Below are 22,188 nucleotides of genomic sequence, written 5' to 3'. Positions count from 1 at the left end.
TAAATTATTCTGATATGATTGTTTCCTAATTTTTAATTGATCTGTTGTCTTTCCTTGCAAGCAAATTATGATTTAGAACAGTGAGAAATATGATTTTTGATTTTTCTAATAAGAAAAACAGTATTTTACAAATGACAAATATATTAAATTACTGAAAAGCAGAAGATATGAAATTATGTAAAAGGTATATTCTGTAATGCAGCCTAACTGCCTTTTATACTTTAGTGGCTTGAGTTATTTAATTATGGCAAAACATATTGAGACTGTCTGCCTAAATGGAAAGATTCCTTGTTAGAGGTTGCGGGTGGCCGAGTGGTAAAATAACTGAATACTATTAGTTCCAAACTTTGTTCAATTCCAGGCGAATGGGTTGGCTGCATGTTCGTTTTTGTGATTTTTCCCATGTCTAATGTGTACATAAACCAGTTTTCCTTAGAAAGTCCTCCATGAAGGCATCCCTTCCCATACACAGATAACCCTTCCATGCTGTGCCATAATTAAATAAACTAAATTTCATGGTGGATTTTCCAAGTAGTTTGTATTCACACATGAGAAAAACTATGAAAGTACTCATGCAGCCAGCTTATTGACTGCAATTCTTACCTATTTGATTATTGATGGGTCTGGTTTTCAATCAGATTAAATGAAAAAGTGAAAAAGAACAAGACCAAGTTTGAATAATGTTGATGTTAGTATTTGTATTAATAGATTTGTAGTAACTGTGGTGATTACTCTTTGGCAGTGAAAAATTCTCATGCAGTGATCTCGGAATAAGGGTAATTCAGAGGTCCTAGAATAAATAAGTATAGTTGCAATCTTTAGTGAAAGTTTACACCAGATAGTGTCTTATCTTTAGGCTTTTAATTTATATTGAGATTATGCCATAAGTAGGACAGCAACCTGTCCTACTTATGTCTACTTATGACTTACCTGTCCTTACTACTGATATGCGATTTTTTTTATCTTAATTTCATCATTTATTGTAGCACTTTTAGGTACTTATTTTATTTTTCATCCTCTTCATTCTCATGTCGCTTGTTTTTCATTTTAATTCTTTAGAAATTAAATGACCAATATAATGGCTATGGTGTTTTCAGCATGAAAAACTGTTATATCCAATATATTGGTCGTATAGGTTTGTTTCGTTTAGCTACAAAAACTGTAGCAAAATGAATTATCAAGCTTGAATTTCTAGGAGATGTAATTATTTACATTTTTTTCCAAAGAATAGTCCAGTCAGTCCAGATTTGCTGAATTTTCTTTTCTTTTGTAAAGTATACATTTTTTCTGAGAAGTGTCAGGTTAGGCAAGGACTGTCATTGCTAACAGGAAGTGATCTTTAATATTAGGCAAAAAAAAAAGGCAGCCTTAGTTTGATATAGATTTTGATTGAAACTCCCAGCAAACATTTTTTTGCAGAATATTGCCGACTGCAGAAGCTTTATGGCTAAGTTTTACAGAACCAAAGTGAAAATTGTGATCAAGTATCCAACTACAATTAGAGGTACTTGTGAATTAGCACAACCACCGTAGTTGAAGTTACCAAATTTTTTGGACTTATTACGTGCCAAACTCTGGCAACCGTACTCGTAACTATTTTTCAGTCAAGCAAGCTCACCATTTTCGCATACATTCTATATGTTGTGTTCTAAGTTTGATTGATTTTTGCAGACAAATAATATATATATTTTTCCCCCCTTAAACTCAGTTTTAAAATATGTGCTTGTGGAATTTGCCACTAATAGAAGAAATTGTAAAATTTCTGCAGGAATACAGTGTTTGGTAAAAATATATTTATGAGTGCCCCTTGGCGATTTGTGGCGGTACACAGACACCGAGTTTGTGCAGTTCTTTGACTTGTTATTTTGGCCTTATGTAGCAGCGATTTTTGGGCAAAAAATCTTTGTTACTCAAATCCAAAATAACAATTCAAAGAATTTGTTACTCAAATCCAAAGTGACAATTCAAAGAATTGCACAAACTCAGTATCCATGTACACATCAACTTATTTTCACTTAAAAAACATCAGAGAATTGCATAAATTAGGCATTGCACACTTCCTTGACTTTGTCCATGTACACATCTATCTATATTCACTTAAAAGGTCAAAGGAGCAGCCAACAAAAAATATAAAATTGCAATAAACTACATTTTAAATCAAACAATAAACAAATATAAAAAAGGAAATTCGTCTTAGCACTTACACAAAAATATCCACTTACCTTATTTACAAATTTCCCTGTTTTCAGTCAAACAAAATTCCTCAACGTCATCCCCAAACTTCTTAAAATTATCTGAACTAGAATCTTTATACTGACATTGCCACAGAAATTCACAAAAATAAGAGTCAGAAATATCCTCCGTAGTGTAGGTATCCTCAGACGTTTGACCATACACATTTCCTTCTTACAAACAGGACACTTATAATGGCAACTAAGTAAATCTTCATGTACACACCAGTCCAATTAATGCTTTTTACCCTTTCGTTCCAAATCATACAGAAACTTCAAATTAATTCTTATAAGGCAAATTAATCTTCAGGCACTTTACCACGTAAACCACAAAATAGCAATGTACTTCTTATCCAAAATCTGTCCCATCATTCAAATTCACTGCAATCATGCAACCAGTTATGTCATAATAGGGTTTCCATAACATTCAACTACTCAGGTTACCATAAATGAAACAACAATTTGGCGATAAACGAAACAAACAACTTAGCGATAATCCAAAGGGTACCCTTCAATCTGCTCTAACCTACTGTTTTTCTACAAAATTGCTAATGGGAACAATTGTTTCAAATTTGATACTAAAGCTACCACCATTAAATAAATATCCACCAGAACAAAAATAAAGCCTACTTTGTAAGTAGTTTTATTGTATAATCTTCTGTAATAAATATCTAATGAAAAAATTACATTTGTAATAATATTTATGTGAGTAATAATTAAGTTCTTACAATTGAATGATAATTAGGCTCCCATTCTTTTGCATATGTAAAAATTGAAGTGTGTGAGGTTTGTTTATGGTTGGAGTGCATTTAACTTCAGTTAAATGGTGTATACTGAAGTTATGAATGAAACCTAAAAAACCAGTGAAAATGAATCGGTTGGAAACCAGTCACGGAATGGTTGTAAACTGGAATGGCCAGAGGAACACCATGTCATGGATCTGAATAATTTTTTCACAGAATTTATGTGGAGAAAGGAAATGACAGACGCATTTGAAAAAAAAAAAAAAAAAAAAAAAAAAAAAAAAAAAAAAATAAGCGATATTAAAATTTTTATACCTCTAAAGTAAAAAATTCTTAAAAATAACATTTGTTTAACATTTTTTTATTTGTATACTGTGTGTTGTCTTCAATAAAATCTGCTCTGCTTGACGAGATTTGCGCCAGCAAAATGGAAAAGTACCTTGAAATCTGACCTTCTTGGAAAGATATTTAATGTTGTTGATAGTGTGAAACAAGAAGTTGTAGAAAATTTTGAGGCAAGCCTTTAGATTTTTTTAGGGGCATAGTTTTTTTATTAAATAACATGAAAAATGTATCGACATACTAGAAGATCATATTAAAAAATAAACTTCAGTTAAACCTGTTTTGTGTGTGATTTATTTTGTGAGAATTTTTTTTAATGGCAGTATATGAATTCCTATGGTGTTGGCATTATAACACTATTTTAATGTTTTCTATCAGCAACTATGTACACTGTAAAAAGCATTTTTCGTCTTTAGGCGCTATCCGACCTCGTACAAAAGACGATTTTCGGTTAAAATTTCGATTTCTACTTTATTACATTATCTTAACGAATACATCTTTAGCTATCAAATACAAGTTTTTGCTTGTTGATACACTAATTAGAACTGAAGTTATAAGCATTTTTCTGTAGCGGAATAAACCGGAAGTTCCAATACTCTAGGCCGGAAGTGAACGTTTAAATAGACATACCTATTTAGAAACCTTATTTATCATCAAGATTTTGTAAATTATAAACCTTCGTACTAAGTTTAGATATTTTGTAATACATTTTAAGAATCTGGCGATAGTTTTTTCACTTAATTTCGTATTTAGTTTGGCGCAGAGGGTATTCAACGTGTTGCTGCTTTGTCAATTAGCATTGACAAAGTGCTTGATTTGAAAACTATGTCACATTTTATCATCATTTGCAACAAAATTAACAGAATGGAATGCAATCTTCAGCACGACATATGAAAAGCATAACATAATTGTTCTGCAAATTATAAAGAAGCACCTTCGGGTATGGAAGCAGTTGGTGCTTATCCGCTTTTTTAATGATCTATCACATTACGAAAGCTGAAGTACATGGAGTTATTATGAAGATGGGAATTCTAAGGGGTTTTTAATTGTGAAAGATTTATATGGTAAAGATTCGGTTAAGAAACTGGAATGCATTGGACATGTATTGAAAAGGGTTGGTAGTAGACTACGAAAAGTAAAAATCTCCACTCCTAAATTGAAAGGAAAAGGTAAACTGACTCATTTTTTTATTGATAAGCTGCAGAATTAGGGATTGCAATTAGAAGTAATGTTGGAAACTTCATTGAGATGCAGTAAGCTGTACTAGCTACTTGTTCCATTATAGCGCTTCTTCGAAGCCAATGTCCTCCTTAATCAATGAGTTGGTGCAACTATGAAAGCGCGATTGCAGAAACCTCTGGTATATCAACATATGTTTTGAATTTAATTAAACCTACATATATGGAGTTGACTAAATAAGCAAGAGTTATTAAAACGTGCATACATGGCAAAATTCAAACTATCAAGGAATGTTTTAATGGCGTTTTATTGCAAATTGTTGCGAAAGAAACATTCATAAATTTGAGAACAGTAACGTTTGGAGCAAATGTAGGTGTTGTGTTATTTAATGATGGATTTATAGGTTTGCTTGAAGTATTTTCAAAATTAGATATGTGTCCTGAATTTTACAATGAGCAGGGAATTCGAAAACTTGATAAAGTGCAGAATCATGAGTTTTGGCGGCATTCCACAGGTTTTACAAAAACCCAAAGAAAAAATTACGCTTTATTCGAAAGAAAAAGTCCAATGTGTGTGAATAAAAAACAAGGTTTCAGTTACAAAGCAGGGAAATTTTAATTATCAGGGATGCTTCTTTCATCAAGAAATTGTTTTATGAAAACTTAAACTTGTTTTCTGAAAAATGTTTTTTCTGTAAATATTGCCAATGGTAACAGCCTTTTATGGATAGAATTAAATGTTACTTTCTATACATGTTTCATATAATCTGATGCATGCTCTGAAGCGGAAGATTTTAGAAATATTAATTAGAAGTTGAATTGTTACTTTTTATTTTTAGATTCTGGATGCCATAATAGGAAAATGTACAGTAAATACATTTTGACATATTTAAAGGATATATGAATATTTCTTAATTATTTTGCTTCATTGCATACAAAACGAATGTAAAAATAAATACAAATTATAAAAACTGCATATTTATATATACATTGTTCACCATGGTTTTTTGCCATTACGGCAAAATTTAAGCAAAAATTATCCTTTTTTTCATTATTTTTCAAAATTAAAATTACTTAGCATTACGTTTTAAGCTGTTTTCATTCATTAATATGCTTATCTTCAAATTAAGATGTTTATAGTTAAAATAAAAACCATTTTTAAAAAAATGGTACCCGAACGAGGTAAGATACCTTAATTTGTTACCAAAAGTTTCTCGATAATGCACATTCAGTCATTTTCGTTCACCACACTAGCAGCATGCATTTCACGTTCAGAGTTTTTCCATGACTCTCACGATTAAGGATTCATTTTATAATGAGAATAAAGGTAAATTAATTATTTTGTGTATTTAGATATAATTTTTATGTTTTTTAATTTTAGACATAAGTACTCCCTTAAAGAGAATAATTGTAGATTCTCCAAAAAAGGGAAAAGAAAGGCAATTGCGTTAGAAACTAAAATTGTAATGTTAACTAGACTGGCGAAGGATCCTGGAGAAGGATCCACAGCACAATAAATATGTGAATAAAATAAATAAATCTATAAATTGCACAACAAAGAAAAGCATCTGTAAATTGCATTAGAAACTAAAATTGCAATATTAAATTGTGTGGCAGATGGTGAAGGATCCACAGTTATAAGCACAAAAAAATATGTGAATAAAATAAATAAATCTAAATTGTGCAACAAATGAAAGCAGCTATCATGATGTTTACTAGCAGCTGATCAAATGAATGTTGTTGCAAAAATTTATTACCAGCTTTATGGTAACAAAAAATAAACTACAAGGAGTAGCAGTGAATTATGTGAATTTTGAAAACTTTTCGATGTGTAAAATTTAAAAAAATTTTTTTTTCAAAATGTTTGCATGTGTAGTATAATTATTATTTTTTTTAACGCACTTTCTCGCTATTTTGTAAATCTTTGTCATATTTTCCAAGTGTGATTTTTTTTATGTGGTGCCTCTCCACTGCATAAATATACATATATATATATCTAATATGTTGCAAAAAAGTGACTTGTTATAAGTAGTTTTGAAATATCTGAATTTTTGTGTCTGTGTGTGTGCAGTTTCTTTTATGCGGTTCCTATCTACTGCATAAAAACAAGTTTGACTGTATTAAAATTTTCTTTATTTCCTTTAGAAGTATAACAAGCAAGAAACTTTTGGATCTGTCTACGTATGTCAGCTTCTGTCTACGTATACTCACTTTTATGTCGTGGAAATTTTTTAAATAGCCTCAAAAGAGGTCTTTGCATGGGCACAGTTAATTGTTCCAGACCAGTCAGAACTTCATAGCTTTGTTGAAATAGGGAACACTTGTGATTATTTCAAAAATGTCCTGCTTTTTTTTTTTTTTTTTTTTTTTTTTATAATCTCAGAGGCAGTAACTAATAGTTCAACTCGATGTTTAGTATTAAGCTTAATGTAAATCGTATAGTTGTTGCGAAGTAAAGCCCAATTTCACTCCTGCCAACTTCTTTAATAATTTATTTCTAGATATACCAGTTTCATTTTGCAAGAGTGTCTGGATTCCAGAGCAATTTCAAGTGCCCAGCATTTTCTGTTTTATTTAATTGCTATAGTTTGTACAAAATTAAATGTAATCAGTTTTGTATTCAAAGTAAAAACATGATACTTTGTCTTATTAATATTTATAATTTTATTAATTGAAAATACAGACTTCTTTTAGTTCAACTTTGGTTTTAATGAAATGAATAATAAAGTTGCTAGGCAGTTCATGCAGTAAAAGTATTGTTTGATGCTTTGTTTAAAGTTTACAGACAGAATGATATTTGATTTCCAGAAAATCTTAATTTATACACAGTGCTCTTGATTTCCCGGGGCGATGCTGGAGAAATAGGTTATAGATAACCCAAACTATCAATTTTCATGCATATTGTATGTGTTTATTTCTTTAAAAAAATCAGTAAATATACTTTGTTGAGGATATTTGATGAATTTCATTGTGTATTTTTCTAATTGTTATTTTATCAATGCATTCAAATCTTCTTTGGTCAACGAAGTCCAATAGAGTTTTGACAGAAGTCATTGCTGTCTCAGAAGTAGTGTGATTGTCAGTATCTTTGTTTGTAATTTCAGTATCGTCTCTACCTCTGTTCTCGCAATATTTGAAATGATTATCTGCATCACTCAAGCATTGAAAACATTGCTCGGTTGAATTGCCATCAAACTGTTCTTCGGTATTTTCCCCGATAGACATATTCAAAGAATTTTACATTTTCAATTTTTTGGCTTACAACTTCAGTTTTTACCTCGACTTCTTCATAATTAGATATATCTCCAATTTTTGGATTAGAAAGAATCCTTCTGCATGATAGAATGAGTGTTATTGGTTTTCTTTTAGATTGCACTTTTACATACATAGTGTTGGCTGGGCGTAAGCATGGCCACTCATGGATAATCTGCAAAACAAGTAATCTGCACCTGGATAATGAAGAGTACATTGTATTTCAAGTTTGCTACAAATATTTAAAAATAATTCTCAGTGTGTGCTTCCTCTCCCCCCCCCCCAAGGCTTTTGTGTTAAACTAGTATGTTCTGGCTTTTTACTGTGTGTGTATCTGTTATTAGATTAAACCAAAGTTTTAAATAGGCGTTCTAAATATTGAACCTTTAAATATTGAGAGTCTTTATCATGCTATTTTTGTAAGTTGGTCATTTATTAAAATACTTCTCTGATATTTTAAAAGAAAGTTATGAAAATAACCAATTTAAAAACTTTTAATTACACAGTGATAAATTTTTTTGTGATATATTACTATAGTTTGTTGCACAGTGGTTTATTTATAAACTTTTTAATATTTTGAAAATTACAGGCTTTACCTAAAGAATTTGGTGTACTTGTTGCTGAATCATCATCTGAAAAAGAAAATTTCTGTATGGTATATTTTAAAGGACTTTCAGTTGTACCTGAAGAAAAGTCTAAAGCAGTATGTGTGTTGTGATTCTACCTTGCTTTATTTTACCTTAAATACATTTGTCCTTATTATTAAAGAGAGAAAAAATGCAATTATATAATAAATTGAATTTAAGAATTTTAATATAAGCATATTCATCCCACCTTTCCAAAATTTGAATTTTTTAAAAATGTTTATAGTAGTAATAATCATGTAATTTTTTCCACAATCATTTTATAGCTTTTGTCAAAATGTCAAAGTTTGAAATTATAAATTTTTGTCTTGTATTTTAGGTAGTTTTAACCATAAAAGCAGCATGTATTTATATAAGTTATTTGTAGTTAAATGTATGTATTAGTAATACAAAAAATTTTTATTTACTGCATGTTAATATTTTAAGTGATCATGAAATACTGTTTGCAATTTATTGTTACGAATTTGGTATTTAAAAAGCTAATGTTAGTTCAATTAGAAATTAAATGATTTTATTTCTCGCGCAGTGCAGCGCGTGACGAATATTAAAAGAAAGCTAAGCCGGAAAATTGAAAATACAAGAGCGCGTGCATTAAATAAATAAATATCTCTTTTTATTTCGAGAAAGTACTGGAAAATTCTAGTGCGTGATTTTAAAATCTTATAAAAGGAGGAAAACATCTCAGTTTGTAGTAGTTGCTTAGTTTGTTGTTGTTTAGAAAACTACTGTTGTTGATTGTAGCGAATTCGCGGATTAGCGTTCTTTAGCTGTTTTGAATTACGTTCTATTGACATTTGAGTAGTTAAAAGAAAACTACTGTGAGATATTGTAATACTGCATGATAATTTGAGAAAATTTAAGCATTTTTGTTGTGATAATAATAAATTTTTGTTCATTTTTCATCGGACTTGTGCATTCATTTCATAACGAACCCGTACGCACGCAACAATTTTTGGTGTCAGGAGTGGGATTTGAATGCCAATAACAAGAGCGATGGAAGAACAATTGAGACAGCTCATTAGTGCTTTTGCTGCATTCCAAGAAAAGATGGAAGCTGGCCAAGCATCATTTAAGGAAGAAATGAAATTGGGCCAGGAATCCGTTAAGGAAGAAATGAAATTGGGCCAGGAATCCGTTAAGGACGAAATGAAAGCCGTTCAAGCTGGTCAAGAAGAAATGAAAAGAGAAATTACTTGCATAATAGAAAATAAATTTGAAGCTATGGAAGGCAGAATTGACGCAGTTGAAAATAAAGTTGGACATATTGAAGAAAGAGTTTCTTCGGTGAAAGAAGAAATAGAAGAAAGAGTTTCTTCTGTAAAAGAACAAATTGACGAGAGAGTTTCTGCAGTTGCCAAAGAAATGGATACTTTAAAGAAATTCGTAGCGTCGGCAGGGAGCAGGAGTGATGATTTTAAATTCTTACCAATGCCTGCTCGTCCACCTCTGAAGCTATCCACATATGATGGGAAGACCTCCTGGCAGGTGTATAAGACACAATTTTCTATCGTGGCGGATGCGAATGGATGGGATTCCCAAGCTAAGGCCTGTCATCTCGCCGCTTCTTTAAGAGCCGACGCAGCGGATATCCTTCAGACTCTTCCCGAAAACAAAAGGTTAGATTTCGAAGCTCTGTCCGGCGCCTTGGAGTTGCGCTTTGGGGAGAAGTGTTTAAAAGACTACAGCAGGCTCCAATTAAAATCTCGTCAACAGAAGCCTACCGAAACACTTCAGGAGCTCACCGCAGATGTTGAAAGGCTGTCCCATCTCGCCTTTTCGGAATGCCCGACAGAAACAAGGGAAATCCTGTCCTTGCAATACTTTATCGACGGCATCCGAGATACTGAAATACAGAAAGCTCTACGAATGGCGGATGTAAAAGATTTAAAAAGTGCTCTAGTGTACGCCATGAAATTTGAGGCAGCCCAGCAAGCCACTCGTCGAGACTGCCCCCCAGTCAGAGCTGCTCAAGTCCAGGAGCCAGGGGATCAAGTCACCGCTCGACTTGACGATTTAACTAGACAACTGAACGCCTTGAGATGGAATATTGGTGAGAAGAAACCGACCGTTAAGTGCTGGAACTGCGGTGCTGAAGGACACATACGACGAAACTGCAAAACACCCCAGGGTACTGATGTTAAGACCGCTTCTAACAAGCAGCAGGGAAACTAATTAGTGGCCATCTCGCGGGGCGGAGGTTGCCAGATAATGAAAAGCCCCCGTTTAAAGCGCTTCAGATTTCTGCAGTGAGAGGCGGCAGTAATGGACTTTTCATAATAGGACATATTAATGGAGTTCCGTGCAATATGACTATAGATACAGGAGCCAACATCACCATCATCCGAAAAGATTTGGCTCAACAACTAGGAAACAAACTTATCTGGACGCCGCCCTGCATTACCCTCCAGACTGTGTCCGGTGAGAAGATCGACATCGACGGAAAAGTAAATGTTAACATCACGTTTGGAAGTGCCGCTTACCATCACACGGCATATGTAGCAGAGATCACTGATTCTTGCATACTCGGATTGGACTTTCTAAGGAAATTCAATTTTTCCTTGGATTTTAAAAATAATGAATTGCATTCTACATCTGAGGACATAGCGTTATTTCTCGTTAATGATGAAGAAGTTAAATCTGTCCATAAAATCATAGCACAAGACTATATTACAATACCTGCAAGAACAGAAATTTTACTTCCTGGATCCATAGCCGAAAATAGAAATTTCCGCTACGGCATCATAGAATATCCCAATAACTGTTTTATCCCAAAAGGAGTATTAGTAGCCTCAACACTCGTCGACCTATCCAGAACGGTTATCCCGGTGAGAGTCGCCAATGTAACTGAAAAGTCGAGAGTTATTAAGAAAGGTGAAGTGGTTGCAACATGTACTCCAGTAACCAGCATTGAAAAAAAGAGTAACATCCCAGAATCCGTGTCCTCAGAGAGCATTACATCGGAGTTATTGCAGAATGCACAATTAAACGATAAAGAGAAAAATGCTGCCGATCGCGTCATTAAAGATCTTCAAGTTGTTTTCTCCCGCTCGTCTTCTGAAGTTCGACCCAACATAGAATAGATACTGGCGATCATCCCCCGATCAAGCAACATCCAAGACGTCTACCGTTTGCTAAACAGGAAGAGGTGCGAACACTGTTAAAAGATATGGAAGAAGGCGATGTCATCGAGCCTTCAGCGAGTCCATGGGCATCTCCCATCGTTCTCGTCAGAAAGAAAGACGGCTCAACAAGATTTTGCGTTGACTATCGCCGGTTGAATGAGGTTACGAAGAAAGACAGTTACCCTCTTCCTAGAATTGATGACATTCTAGACACTCTTTCTGGAAGCAAGTGGTTCTCAACACTTGATTTAAAGAGTGGGTATTGGCAGGTAGAAGTCCATCCTGATGACCGAGAAAAGATGGCATTTACTACGGGACAAGGACTTTGGCAGTTCAAAGTGATGCCGTTTGGACTGTGTAATGCGCCGGCAACATTCGAACGTCTTATGGAGACTGTTTTGAAAGGCCTTTCTTACGAAGCCTGTCTGATATACCTGGACGATATCATCATCGTCGGAAAGAGTTTTGAAGAGCATCTAGAAAATCTTAGAAAGGTGCTTCAGAAACTGAAAGAGGCCAATCTGAAGCTGACTCCCGCTAAATGCAAATTGTTTCGAAAGGAAGTGACTTACCTGGGACATGTCATCTCTGCAGAAGGTGTGCGCACGGATCCTGAAAAGGTATCAGCGGTTAAATCCTGGACGCGTCCCGAAAATGTCCATCAGCTGAGAAGCTTCCTAGGGCTTTGCACCTACTATAGGAGATTCGTGAAGGACTTTTCTTCCATCGCAAGACCACTTCACAAGCTGACAGAGAGCAAGCAAAGATTCTTGTGGACAAAGGAATGCGAGGATGCATTTAACAACTTAAAGGAAGCTTTAACATCTGCTCCAATCCTGACGTATCCTCAGCTCGACAGACCATTTATTCTCGACACCGACGCGAGCAATGAAAGTGTCGGTGCTGTTTTGTCCCAAGAAATAGACGGCCAAGAACGTGTAGTAGCATACTGGAGCAAGTGCCTGTCTAAACCGGAGAGGAATTACTGTGTCACAAGGAAAGAGTTGCTCGCCATAGTCAAAGCTGTAGAACATTTCCATCATTATCTATACGGGAGAAAATTCCTCCTCCGCACGGACCATGCCTCATTGGCGTGGCTTTTAAATTTCAAAAATCCTGAGGGTCAAATAGCCAGGTGGATACAGAGACTCCAAGAATATGACATCACTATCCGTCATCGTAAGGGATCATCACACGGAAACGCCGACGCCCTGTCTAGAAGACCTTGCCAAGAAAACTGCCGATATTGTTCCAGGGTGGAAGCGAAATACGAGCTGCTGACTCCGGTCGCAAGACAAATTACAACATCAACATCGGCTGCTCGAGACCCGTGGAGTGATGATGAAGTCAGGAAAGACCAGCTGGAAGACCGCGACATTAAACCCATACTTGATTTAATAGAGTCATCAAACAGAAAACCTACATGGCAGGACATTTCTATCTGTAGTCCTACAACAAAACAATACTGGGCACTCTGGGATTCACTTCACATTCGAAACGGCGTCTTATACCGGAAATTCGAGTCGGATGATGGGAAGACGTTCCGATGGCAACTGATACTTCCAAGATCCCGGATTCCTGATGTCCTCAAAGAACTACATAACAGCCCTACAGGAGGTCACTTTGGAATTATGAAGACCTTACAGAGAGTTCGTGAGCGCTTTTACTGGAATAATGCAAAGAATGACGTGCAAAAGTGGTGCCGATCTTGTGATGCCTGTGCAGGTCGGAAAGGACCGAGGAAACGCAGCCGAGGCAGACTGCAACGTTACAACGTAGGTGCGCCTTTTGAACGTATCGCCTTTGACATCCTGGGACCTCTGCCACGAACTGCTGATGGCAACAAATGCATACTCGTTGTCATTGATTACTTCACCAAGTGGCCTGAAGCTTATCCTATTCCTGATCAAGAGGCAGTCACAGTAGCTGAGGTAATGATACAGCACTGGATTTCCAGGTTCGAAGTGCCTCTTTAGTTACATTCCGATCAGGGAAGGAATTTTGCCTCGGCAGTAATCAAAGAACTATGCAAACTACTTGGCATTGACAAAACTCAAACGACGCCATTGCATCCCCAGTCGGACGGCATGGTAGAGAGGTTCAATCGAACCATCCTTAATAACCTCTCATTAGTGGTTTCCAGAAACCAACAGGACTGGGACAAGAAATTACCACTCTTTTTACTGGCTTACCGCAGTGCTGTCCACGAGACTACCGGCTATTCTCCATCACAGATGCTCTTCGGTCTTGACCTTCGTCTGCCTTGTGATCTATTGTTTGGCCGCCCTCCGGATGCTCCTTCATCGTCTGAGGAATATATTCAAGATCTCCAGGCCCGGTTTGAAGTGATGCACAATTTTGCACGAGAGCGAGTCAACTTGGCGACGGAGAAGATGAAGACCCGATACGACACAAGAGCTACTGAACATCAATTCCACGAAGGAGACAAGGTAAAGGTTGTGGAATCCGACTCGACGGAAAGGACTTTGTCCGAAATTACAGTCACCTTGGGATGGGCCGTACACAGTCCTAAACAGGCTGAATGACGTCGTGGTTCGGATTCGTAAGTCTTCGAACTCTAAACCTAAAGTCGTTCATTACGACAGGTTAGCTCATTACTATGGCCATAGTACATAATGTAAATAATTGTAAATAGTATAAGACCATGGTCCATTTTGTTTTTAAATGTGTATTTGATTTGTATTTGATAGCATTTGATTTGTTTTATGTTTTGCATTTATTGTTCATGTTGTTTATTATTGTAATGTAATGCTTATTAATGCATTTATGCCACAGTTGTAAGTTTTGCTTCTTGTCCAGGGATTGTACTGCCCGGACATGCAGTCCTTGGGAAGGGCGCAGTGTTACGAATTTGGTATTTAAAAAGCTAATGTTAGTTCAATTAGAAATTAAATGGTTTTATTTCTCGCGCAGTGCAGCGCGTGACGAATATTAAAAGAAAGCTAAGCCGGAAAATTGAAAATACAAGAGCGCGTGCATTAAATAAATAAATATCTCTTTTTATTTCGAGAAAGTACTGGAAAATTCTAGCGCATGATTTTAAAATCTTATAAAAGGAGGAAAAAATCTCAGTTTGTAGTAGTTGCTTAGTTTGTTGTTGTTTAGAAAACTACTGTTGTTGATTGTAGCGAATTCGCGGATTAGCGTTCTTTAGCTGTTTTGAATTACGTTCTATTGACATTTGAGTAGTTAAAAGAAAACTACTGTGAGATATTGTAATACTGCATGATAATTTGAGAAAATTTAAGCATTTTTGTTGTGATAATAAATTTTTGTTCATTTTTCATCGGACTTGTGCATTCATTTCATAACGAACCCGTACGCACGCAACATTATGTATCATAAGTAATGATGGGATATTTCATCTTCTCCTTTTCCTTTAAGGACACATTCTGCAGTTTTAAAGTCAGTATTAACTATAGTAGGTGCTGCTTTTGAAATCCAGCATTCAAAGTTTCTTAAAAAATAAGGTTGGAGAATAAGAAGAAAAAAAAGGCTGTTATAAAAATAATTGTATGTTTGTATGCAATGCAACTAAATGATGCTGTCATGTTATAATTTGACATTTTGTGGTGCATGTAATCTTGTTCCTAATCTAATTACAAATTTTTCTTCTTTGCATGTTTTGAACGGAGAGAGAATACTTAACGGAAAAATAATAATGGAATTTTTGAGCGAATAACATTTTTCTTTAAAATATTTAATTATTAACAATTTCCACTGTTAACTCATTTTCCTTCTTTATAAAAAAAAACTTCAAATAATCTTTCTGATATGCTAAAAATTTAGAATAATATCTAAACTAAGAGGGATTTTTGTAAAAGAACTCCTAAAATATAGACATATATCATTATCATCCATGGCATGACAGCGCAGGGTGGGCCAAGATGAACTAGACGTTTCCAACCACCTCTACTAGCAGCCAAACTCATCCAATTCTTAGTTTTAAGGACTAAACAGTCCTCCTCCTACAGTCCTAGCATCTATTCATCAAAGTATAGGTCTTCATCTTCTTGTGTTACTTGGTCTAGCCAAAAAACATTTTTTTTTTTAGTATGTAATTGTGATTGTTCATATGGATAACATGCCGAGCCCAGTTGGGATGGCTTATTTTAATTTAATGAACAGCATTCGGCTCTTTGAACATTTGGTATAATTCAGTGTTGCATCTTCTATGCCAGGTACCATTTTCCTGAATTCCCCCAAAAATGCTTCTCAGAACCTTGCATTCAAAAGTACTTAAGATACCTTCCTTCTTCCTAGTTATAGTTTAGGTCTTCAAAGTGTAAGTCAGGTTAGGATGATTTAGGCTCTTGTAGAATAATAGTTTTGTCTTTCCAGGTAAAAAGCCAGATCTAAATAAATACTTTAATCTATAAAAAGCTTTATTAGCTGCAACAGTACATCTATTTATTTCAGGTAAGCTATCATTATTTTTGTTAAATATCGATCTCAGATAAATGAAATATGTAACTGTTTCAATTTTATAATCCCCAATTAAGAGATGAGTTAGAGTATATTTCCAATAGTAGTCACATATTTAGTTTTTTTCTTGGTTAACAATAAGGCCAACTGGTGTAGCGTCCTTATCAATAGCTTCAAACACATCTATTAGATATTTTTTGCTTTTGGCTGCTTGTACTAAAATCTGCATTTGCAGATTATTTCTAGCACTTGAACAGATTTTCTAAAAATACTGCCACTGATGTTTATTCCAAACTTCCTGGTGACCCTCTTCAACGCTATTTAAAATAAAAGCCACAGAGGGTATCTCCTTTTCTAACTCCTGAACTGATGAGAAAACTGCTAGAAAGGTATCTTTGAACCAAAAGCTTGCAAAAGTATACTAAGCATAATTTTTACCAATTTTATCAATTTTAAGAAAATATCAAAATCATGTATTGTTCTTAATTAATCATTGTGGTCAATGGAATCATACACCAGTCTGTAGTCAATAAACAAGAGATGTGAATCAATATTAAATTCATGGGGTTTCTCCATAATCTGTCTAAGGTGAAAGATATGTTACACAGTGGATTTGCCTATACAAAATCTGCATTGATAGTCACCAACAATTCTATTTACATAAGGTCTCTTATACAGTAATTTGTAGAACGCTTTGTAGCAAGTTCACAGTAAACTTATCCCTCTATAGTTTTAACAAACCAAAGAGTCTCCTTTTTTGTAGATTCAACATATAGCACTTATGAGGCAATCCTCTGGCATGTTCTCACTTGAGCAAACATTCTGACTAATTCAGTAAAAAAACTCCATAGCACTCTATCCTCCATACTTTGAAAGCTCTGCCTATATAAAATCGATTCCAAGTGCCTTGTAGTTTTAAATCTCCTTGACAGCAGATACTATTTCATGCAAACTTTCGTGGTGCCATTTCTCTGTAATTGGTCAAAATTTCTTCTTGCATAACATCAAAAGAATTAAAAATTTTCACTGTCCTTTAACAGTTCAACCCATCTTTCCAAAATTTGAGAATTTTCGCTAAGGATATCACCTGTTTTATTTCTACAAAAATTGATTCTGTTTTTAAAGTCTCTTTGTCATTATCTGACCTCCTGATGGAATGCATGGCACTCATTGGTCTTCTTCAGATGTTCAACACTCTTAAATCTATTTTCCTCAAAAGCTCTTCCTTGAGCCTTAAGAATCTTTTCATTTTTCCATTCCTCACGGTATTCCTTGCCACATTTCTAGTACAATGTTGCAATGTTCTTTTGTATGCGGCAAGCTTTTGTTTATTTGCAAGCCTACATTCTTCATCAAACCAAACTCCACTCTTTTCTTGAGCTATATGGCCTAAAACTGCACCTGCAGTGTTAGATACTATTATTTTAAACCTAAGCCATAGGTATTCAAGATCAAGAGTGTCAATATTCACTTGTGAAATATCCCTCTCCAATGCCTCGCTGTAAGTCCTGGCAACTTCTTTCATTTTAACCCATTAACTGCCAAATTTTTTTCTTTCAATTTACATTTATTTCTGGGTGTCTAGATTGACACAGAGATTAGAAATTGGAACATAAATGGAATATGCCATGAGCCCCAAATAAGGATCGACAGTCAAGTAGCCCTCACCAGAAAATAAAATTCACATTGACAATAAATAGTTAGAAAATATATTTTAAATCCATTAGAGAACACAACAGTACACAGGAGTTGGAAACATAGTACATCATAATATGACATACCACATTTTGAAAATGTTGAAATCTTGAAACTCGCAGAAATTTTACTTCTTCTCACAAATAATACTCTCCAGGTCACTCATTTAACACCTACCACTCAACAACCCATGCAAAAGCTTGAGAAAGGTTTAAACAACAATGTATGTAAAAAAGTAACCATTGTTGCCAACCTAATTAAAGTTACAAAATTTCTGCTATTGAGACAAATCCCCAAATGGGGATCATGGCATTTAATTTATTAAACTTATTACAATCAAACCTTTGTAGTTTCTTTAGTCATTCTATATTAGCATTGGACGTTTTTTCTCTTATGCTAGGTAGAACTAAAAAATTTTCATAATCCATATCAGCTTCTCTAAAAGTTCTTACATTAATCAAGTTTGTGAAATGTCTAGTATCAATAAGGACGTGATCTATCTAATTAAACATCACTCTATCTGTTGCTTTCTAAGTATATTCATAAATGTTTTTATGCTCAAAGCAGGTATTACCAATCACTAGGTCATGTGCAAAAGCAAACCCCAGCAGGGCAGATTCCACTATTATTAGATTTATCATGTGTGCTGTGCATACCCATATTGGGTCTAAACTCCTTTTCCTTCCACTTTAGCATTCAGATCACCAAGTAAAAGTGTAATAGCATTAAGTGGACAGCTCCTAAAATATTCTGAGAGCTCTTCATAAAATGTATCTTTCTGTTCATCTTCCTTGTCCTCAGTTACTTTCCTCATTACCAAGAAACCAGTTCCTTCTGTGTGTTTTTTGTCATGACAGCTGTAGAACAGTATATGAGGTTTTCTTATCAACTATATACCCTGCCCAGTCTCTCTAAGTTCCTGAACTGCTGCAGTATCTACCTTGTACCTTTCAAGTTGCTATATAAATTCATGCAGAACTCTAGAACAATAGAGGGAACAGACATTCTATGACCCCAAAATCAAATCCTTTATCTTTTTCCGAGCTCATCTATGAGAAGGGTACTGGATATTTTCTTGTTCAGACATTGAAACAGGGAATTTTTTCCCAGGTGGGGTTGTTAGCCCTACGTCCAACTTCCAACCTTGAAGGAGCAGTCCTCTGATAGGGTGCCGAGTTATACCCTGGACGTTGGGTACCCATTTTAGTCGCCTCTTATGACATGCATGAGTTACATTGAGACTATTTTTTCACACCTGCTCACTAAACGGGTGATAGAGATACATTGTTGTTGTTAATATGAACATGAAATAGTTCTTTAATTTTACTTTACTGTATAGCTTAAAATTCAATTTAAGTGGGGCAACATTAAGTTCTCAAAGAAGAGTCATTGAGATAAATATTTTATTAATGAATATATTTGAATTATTTCATTTCAGAGTTGTCTGTTTTGTTCTTTATTCTGAGTGGGCAGATGTAAATGTGGTGTTCAATTATTCAACATTTTTGTCATCTTCCTTTTAATTTTTGAGATCAGCTATTTTTTACACTGCATTGTATTATCTGTTTTTCAAGGGAAAATGCTCAGTAATATTACTTTTTTGAATATTAATAATACATGCCACTAGATTTTAATTATTGACCTTTGTTTATTTAATTTATATATTTTATTATATCTAGCACTGATAAATAAGAGTGTGTAATAAGCCGAAAACTAGGATATTTTAACTGCACACAATAAGAGTATCCTGTATTAAATGTAACAAATTTCTATGCATAAATCTCTACCAGTAAAAGTGAAAGAAAACAACGCCTTCATTAAGAACTATTTGTTAAATATTCCTCAAAAGTGCAAAGAGAAGGGATGTGGATCAACCTTATTACAATACTTATTTAGAATTTTTATTGCAAAAGAGTGTCTTGCTGAACTAGTTAAAACAGGGTTCGTACGGTCCTTAAAAGTCCTTAATTTTTTCAAAAATGATTTTTGGTCCTTAAAAGTCCTTAATTTTGGCCAAAATGAATATATGGTCCTTAATTTTGCTCACTTGACATTTCTTATCATTTCTAATGATTGCCATTCTATGTGTGAATTGCGATTTCTCATGAATATGGAATTAAAATTGCACGGCTCTTAACCAATCTGTTGGCGGATTTGCGTTGCAAACGATTTAAAAAAAAAAAAAAAAAAATTAGCTACCCGAACGAAAGTATCGGTGTCTGATTGGCTATTCACCCAGTCTTTCGAAACAGGTGTTATCTATAAATTTAGGCAGATTGTGACAAAAGCGTGAAGCCGGAAGTTCTTTAAGAGGCAAAAGTGATGATGAAGGTGCTCTCTGTTCAAGTCCTTAACTTGTTGTGTGAGATGGAAAAAACCAGCGGATTTTATTGCTGAAACCAGTTCAGCGAGATCAGTGAAAACTTTTTTGGCCTCAGTAATTGTATCTGCGACAGGTATCTACACAGATACAATTACTGAGGCCAAAAAAGTTTTCACTGATCTTGCTGAACTGGTTTCAGCAATAAAATCCGCTGGTTTTTTCCAGCTCACACAACAAGTTAAGGATTTGAACAGAAATCATCAAGAAAGCAATCAACCCAACATTACTGATAATGGGCCCACACAGAATTAATAGAGCTCCTATCCAAATCATGATTTGGAATGCTCATAGCATCTTAAATAAAATCCAGGAATTTCATAATTTCTTACTAACCTATGATATTGATGTTGCTCTTGTCACCGAAACGTTTGCGACACCATGTTTGAATATTAAGATCGCAAATTACAACTGTTACAGGTGTGACAGACTGAGTCACCGTGGTGGGGGGGCCGCTATCTACGTAAAGCACTCCTTGCAATCATGCCTGATTAGCGAAGATAGAGGAAATGGCTACGAAGCTGTTACAGCTTCTGTTTTATTACCAAATTATGGCATAATTTATTTTATTGCATTGTATAACCCTCCACACATTCCTATAGATGAGCATAAACTCGCTCAATTGCTGCCCAATTCGGAACATATCATCTTAGCTGGCGATCTCAACGCGAAGAATGTAGAATGGGATTGCAGACGCACCAACAGAAATGAAGAACTTTTACTCGAATTCATTAATAATTATCCTATATATTTTTATGCTCCAGCTGACTATTCCTATCTTCCTGATGACCTTAGAAAAGGAGACATCCTGGATGTTATTCTTACCACCACTTCAATCCCGATTTATCTCGATGTGAAAGTTGAATTAACTTCAGATCACGTGCCTGTTTTAGCTACGCTTGGTACAAATAAAAACACTGATGAAAGGTTTAAAATCACTACGGACTGGAATAAATATCATAATTACCTCATTGAAAACCCTCCGGCTATTAAGCACCTTAAAACAAAATTTGATATTGATTATGCAATTGTTGTTCTCAATAATAGCATACTTAGTGCATATAACAGGGCTACTAAGAAAATTCCCGCTGATAAGTACAGTGCTAGATTGCCTAGTAACATTAGAAACCTGATTTCACAAAGAAACAAACTACGCAAAAGATGGCATATTGCCTGGGATCCTAGAATCAAAAAAGAGTTAAATAAACTGAACAGAGAAATAAACAAAAGTATTTATAAACACAGAGATGAGTCATGGAACGCAAAAATTGAAACATTCAATGAGCCGAATAATGCATTCTGGTCTTTTGCAAGGAATCTTCGCGGCAAAAAGCCGAACAATAAACCTATTTATGGAGATAGTACTATAGCCGTCACCAATAAAGACAAAGCCAATGTAATGGCTGATTTTTTAGAAAAACAATTTGTTCCTAACCAAGATCCGAGCGACCCTTTATTTGCATATGACACTAGATATTTTATTCAAGACTGGATTAATGTCCCGGGACCCAAAAACAAGACTAATTATACTTCACCTAATGAAGTTAAGGAGATTATCAAAAGAATGAAGAATAGAAAAGCTCCCGGTTTTGATAACATCACCAACGTCGCTATCAAAAACATGCCTATTAATACTAATTCAGAAGTCAAACAACAAAAATCAGCGTTATACCTACAAAATTTTCACAGGACTAGTTTCGATGGTTTTACCGAACCATCATCTTCAGCTGCAAAACCGCAAATGAACAAGATAGGAAATAATGATTAGATAAGATAAGAAAGCCTGGACAAGAATAAGCAAGTGGCGCCATCTGTTGGCGAAACCAGAACTAAAACATAATTTCTCTAAAAGCCGAAGGCAAATTTGGATTGGAATTAGGATCGTTAACTAGAACAGAAAGATTTTTATGAATGTGAAATGCCTCTAGAAAATCCAGTTCTCCAATGGAAGATGTTTTTTGAATAATTTTGGCAGCAGAAAAATTGAAAGTGTGATTTTCGGACCAACAATGTTGAGCAACAGAAGACCTCTGTGTTTCCTTTTTTCTAACATATGCCTCATGTTCTTTGACGCAAAATTTTAAGGCTCTCTTAGTTTGGCCAATGTAAATTAAACCACACTGGCAAGGAATCCTATAAATACCCCAGGAATTCA

At 34.8% G+C, this 22,188-nt stretch overlaps 1 protein-coding gene across 3 annotated transcripts in view; it reads left to right on the top strand.

The window, feature by feature from the left end:
- Positions 1 to 22,188, top strand: part of LOC118189884 (signal peptide peptidase-like 2B) — a 100,804-nt gene that overhangs the window by 1,059 nt on the left and 77,557 nt on the right. For all 3 annotated transcript variants that reach the window (XM_085815289.1, XM_085815286.1, XM_085815287.1), the window contains exon 2: positions 8,336 to 8,449. In XM_085815289.1, coding sequence (XP_085671415.1) covers positions 8,336 to 8,449 — 114 coding nt within the window. The remainder of the gene's footprint in view (positions 1 to 8,335; positions 8,450 to 22,188) is intronic.

The sequence above is a fragment of the Stegodyphus dumicola genome, chromosome 4, assembly GCF_044657685.1.
Source record: "Stegodyphus dumicola isolate Sdum_Otavi_A_Nest chromosome 4, ASM4465768v1".
Classification (NCBI taxonomy): Eukaryota; Metazoa; Arthropoda; class Arachnida; order Araneae; family Eresidae; genus Stegodyphus; species Stegodyphus dumicola.
Note: the sequence above shows the minus strand (reverse complement) of the source record. Positions and strands in the feature narration are given on the sequence as shown.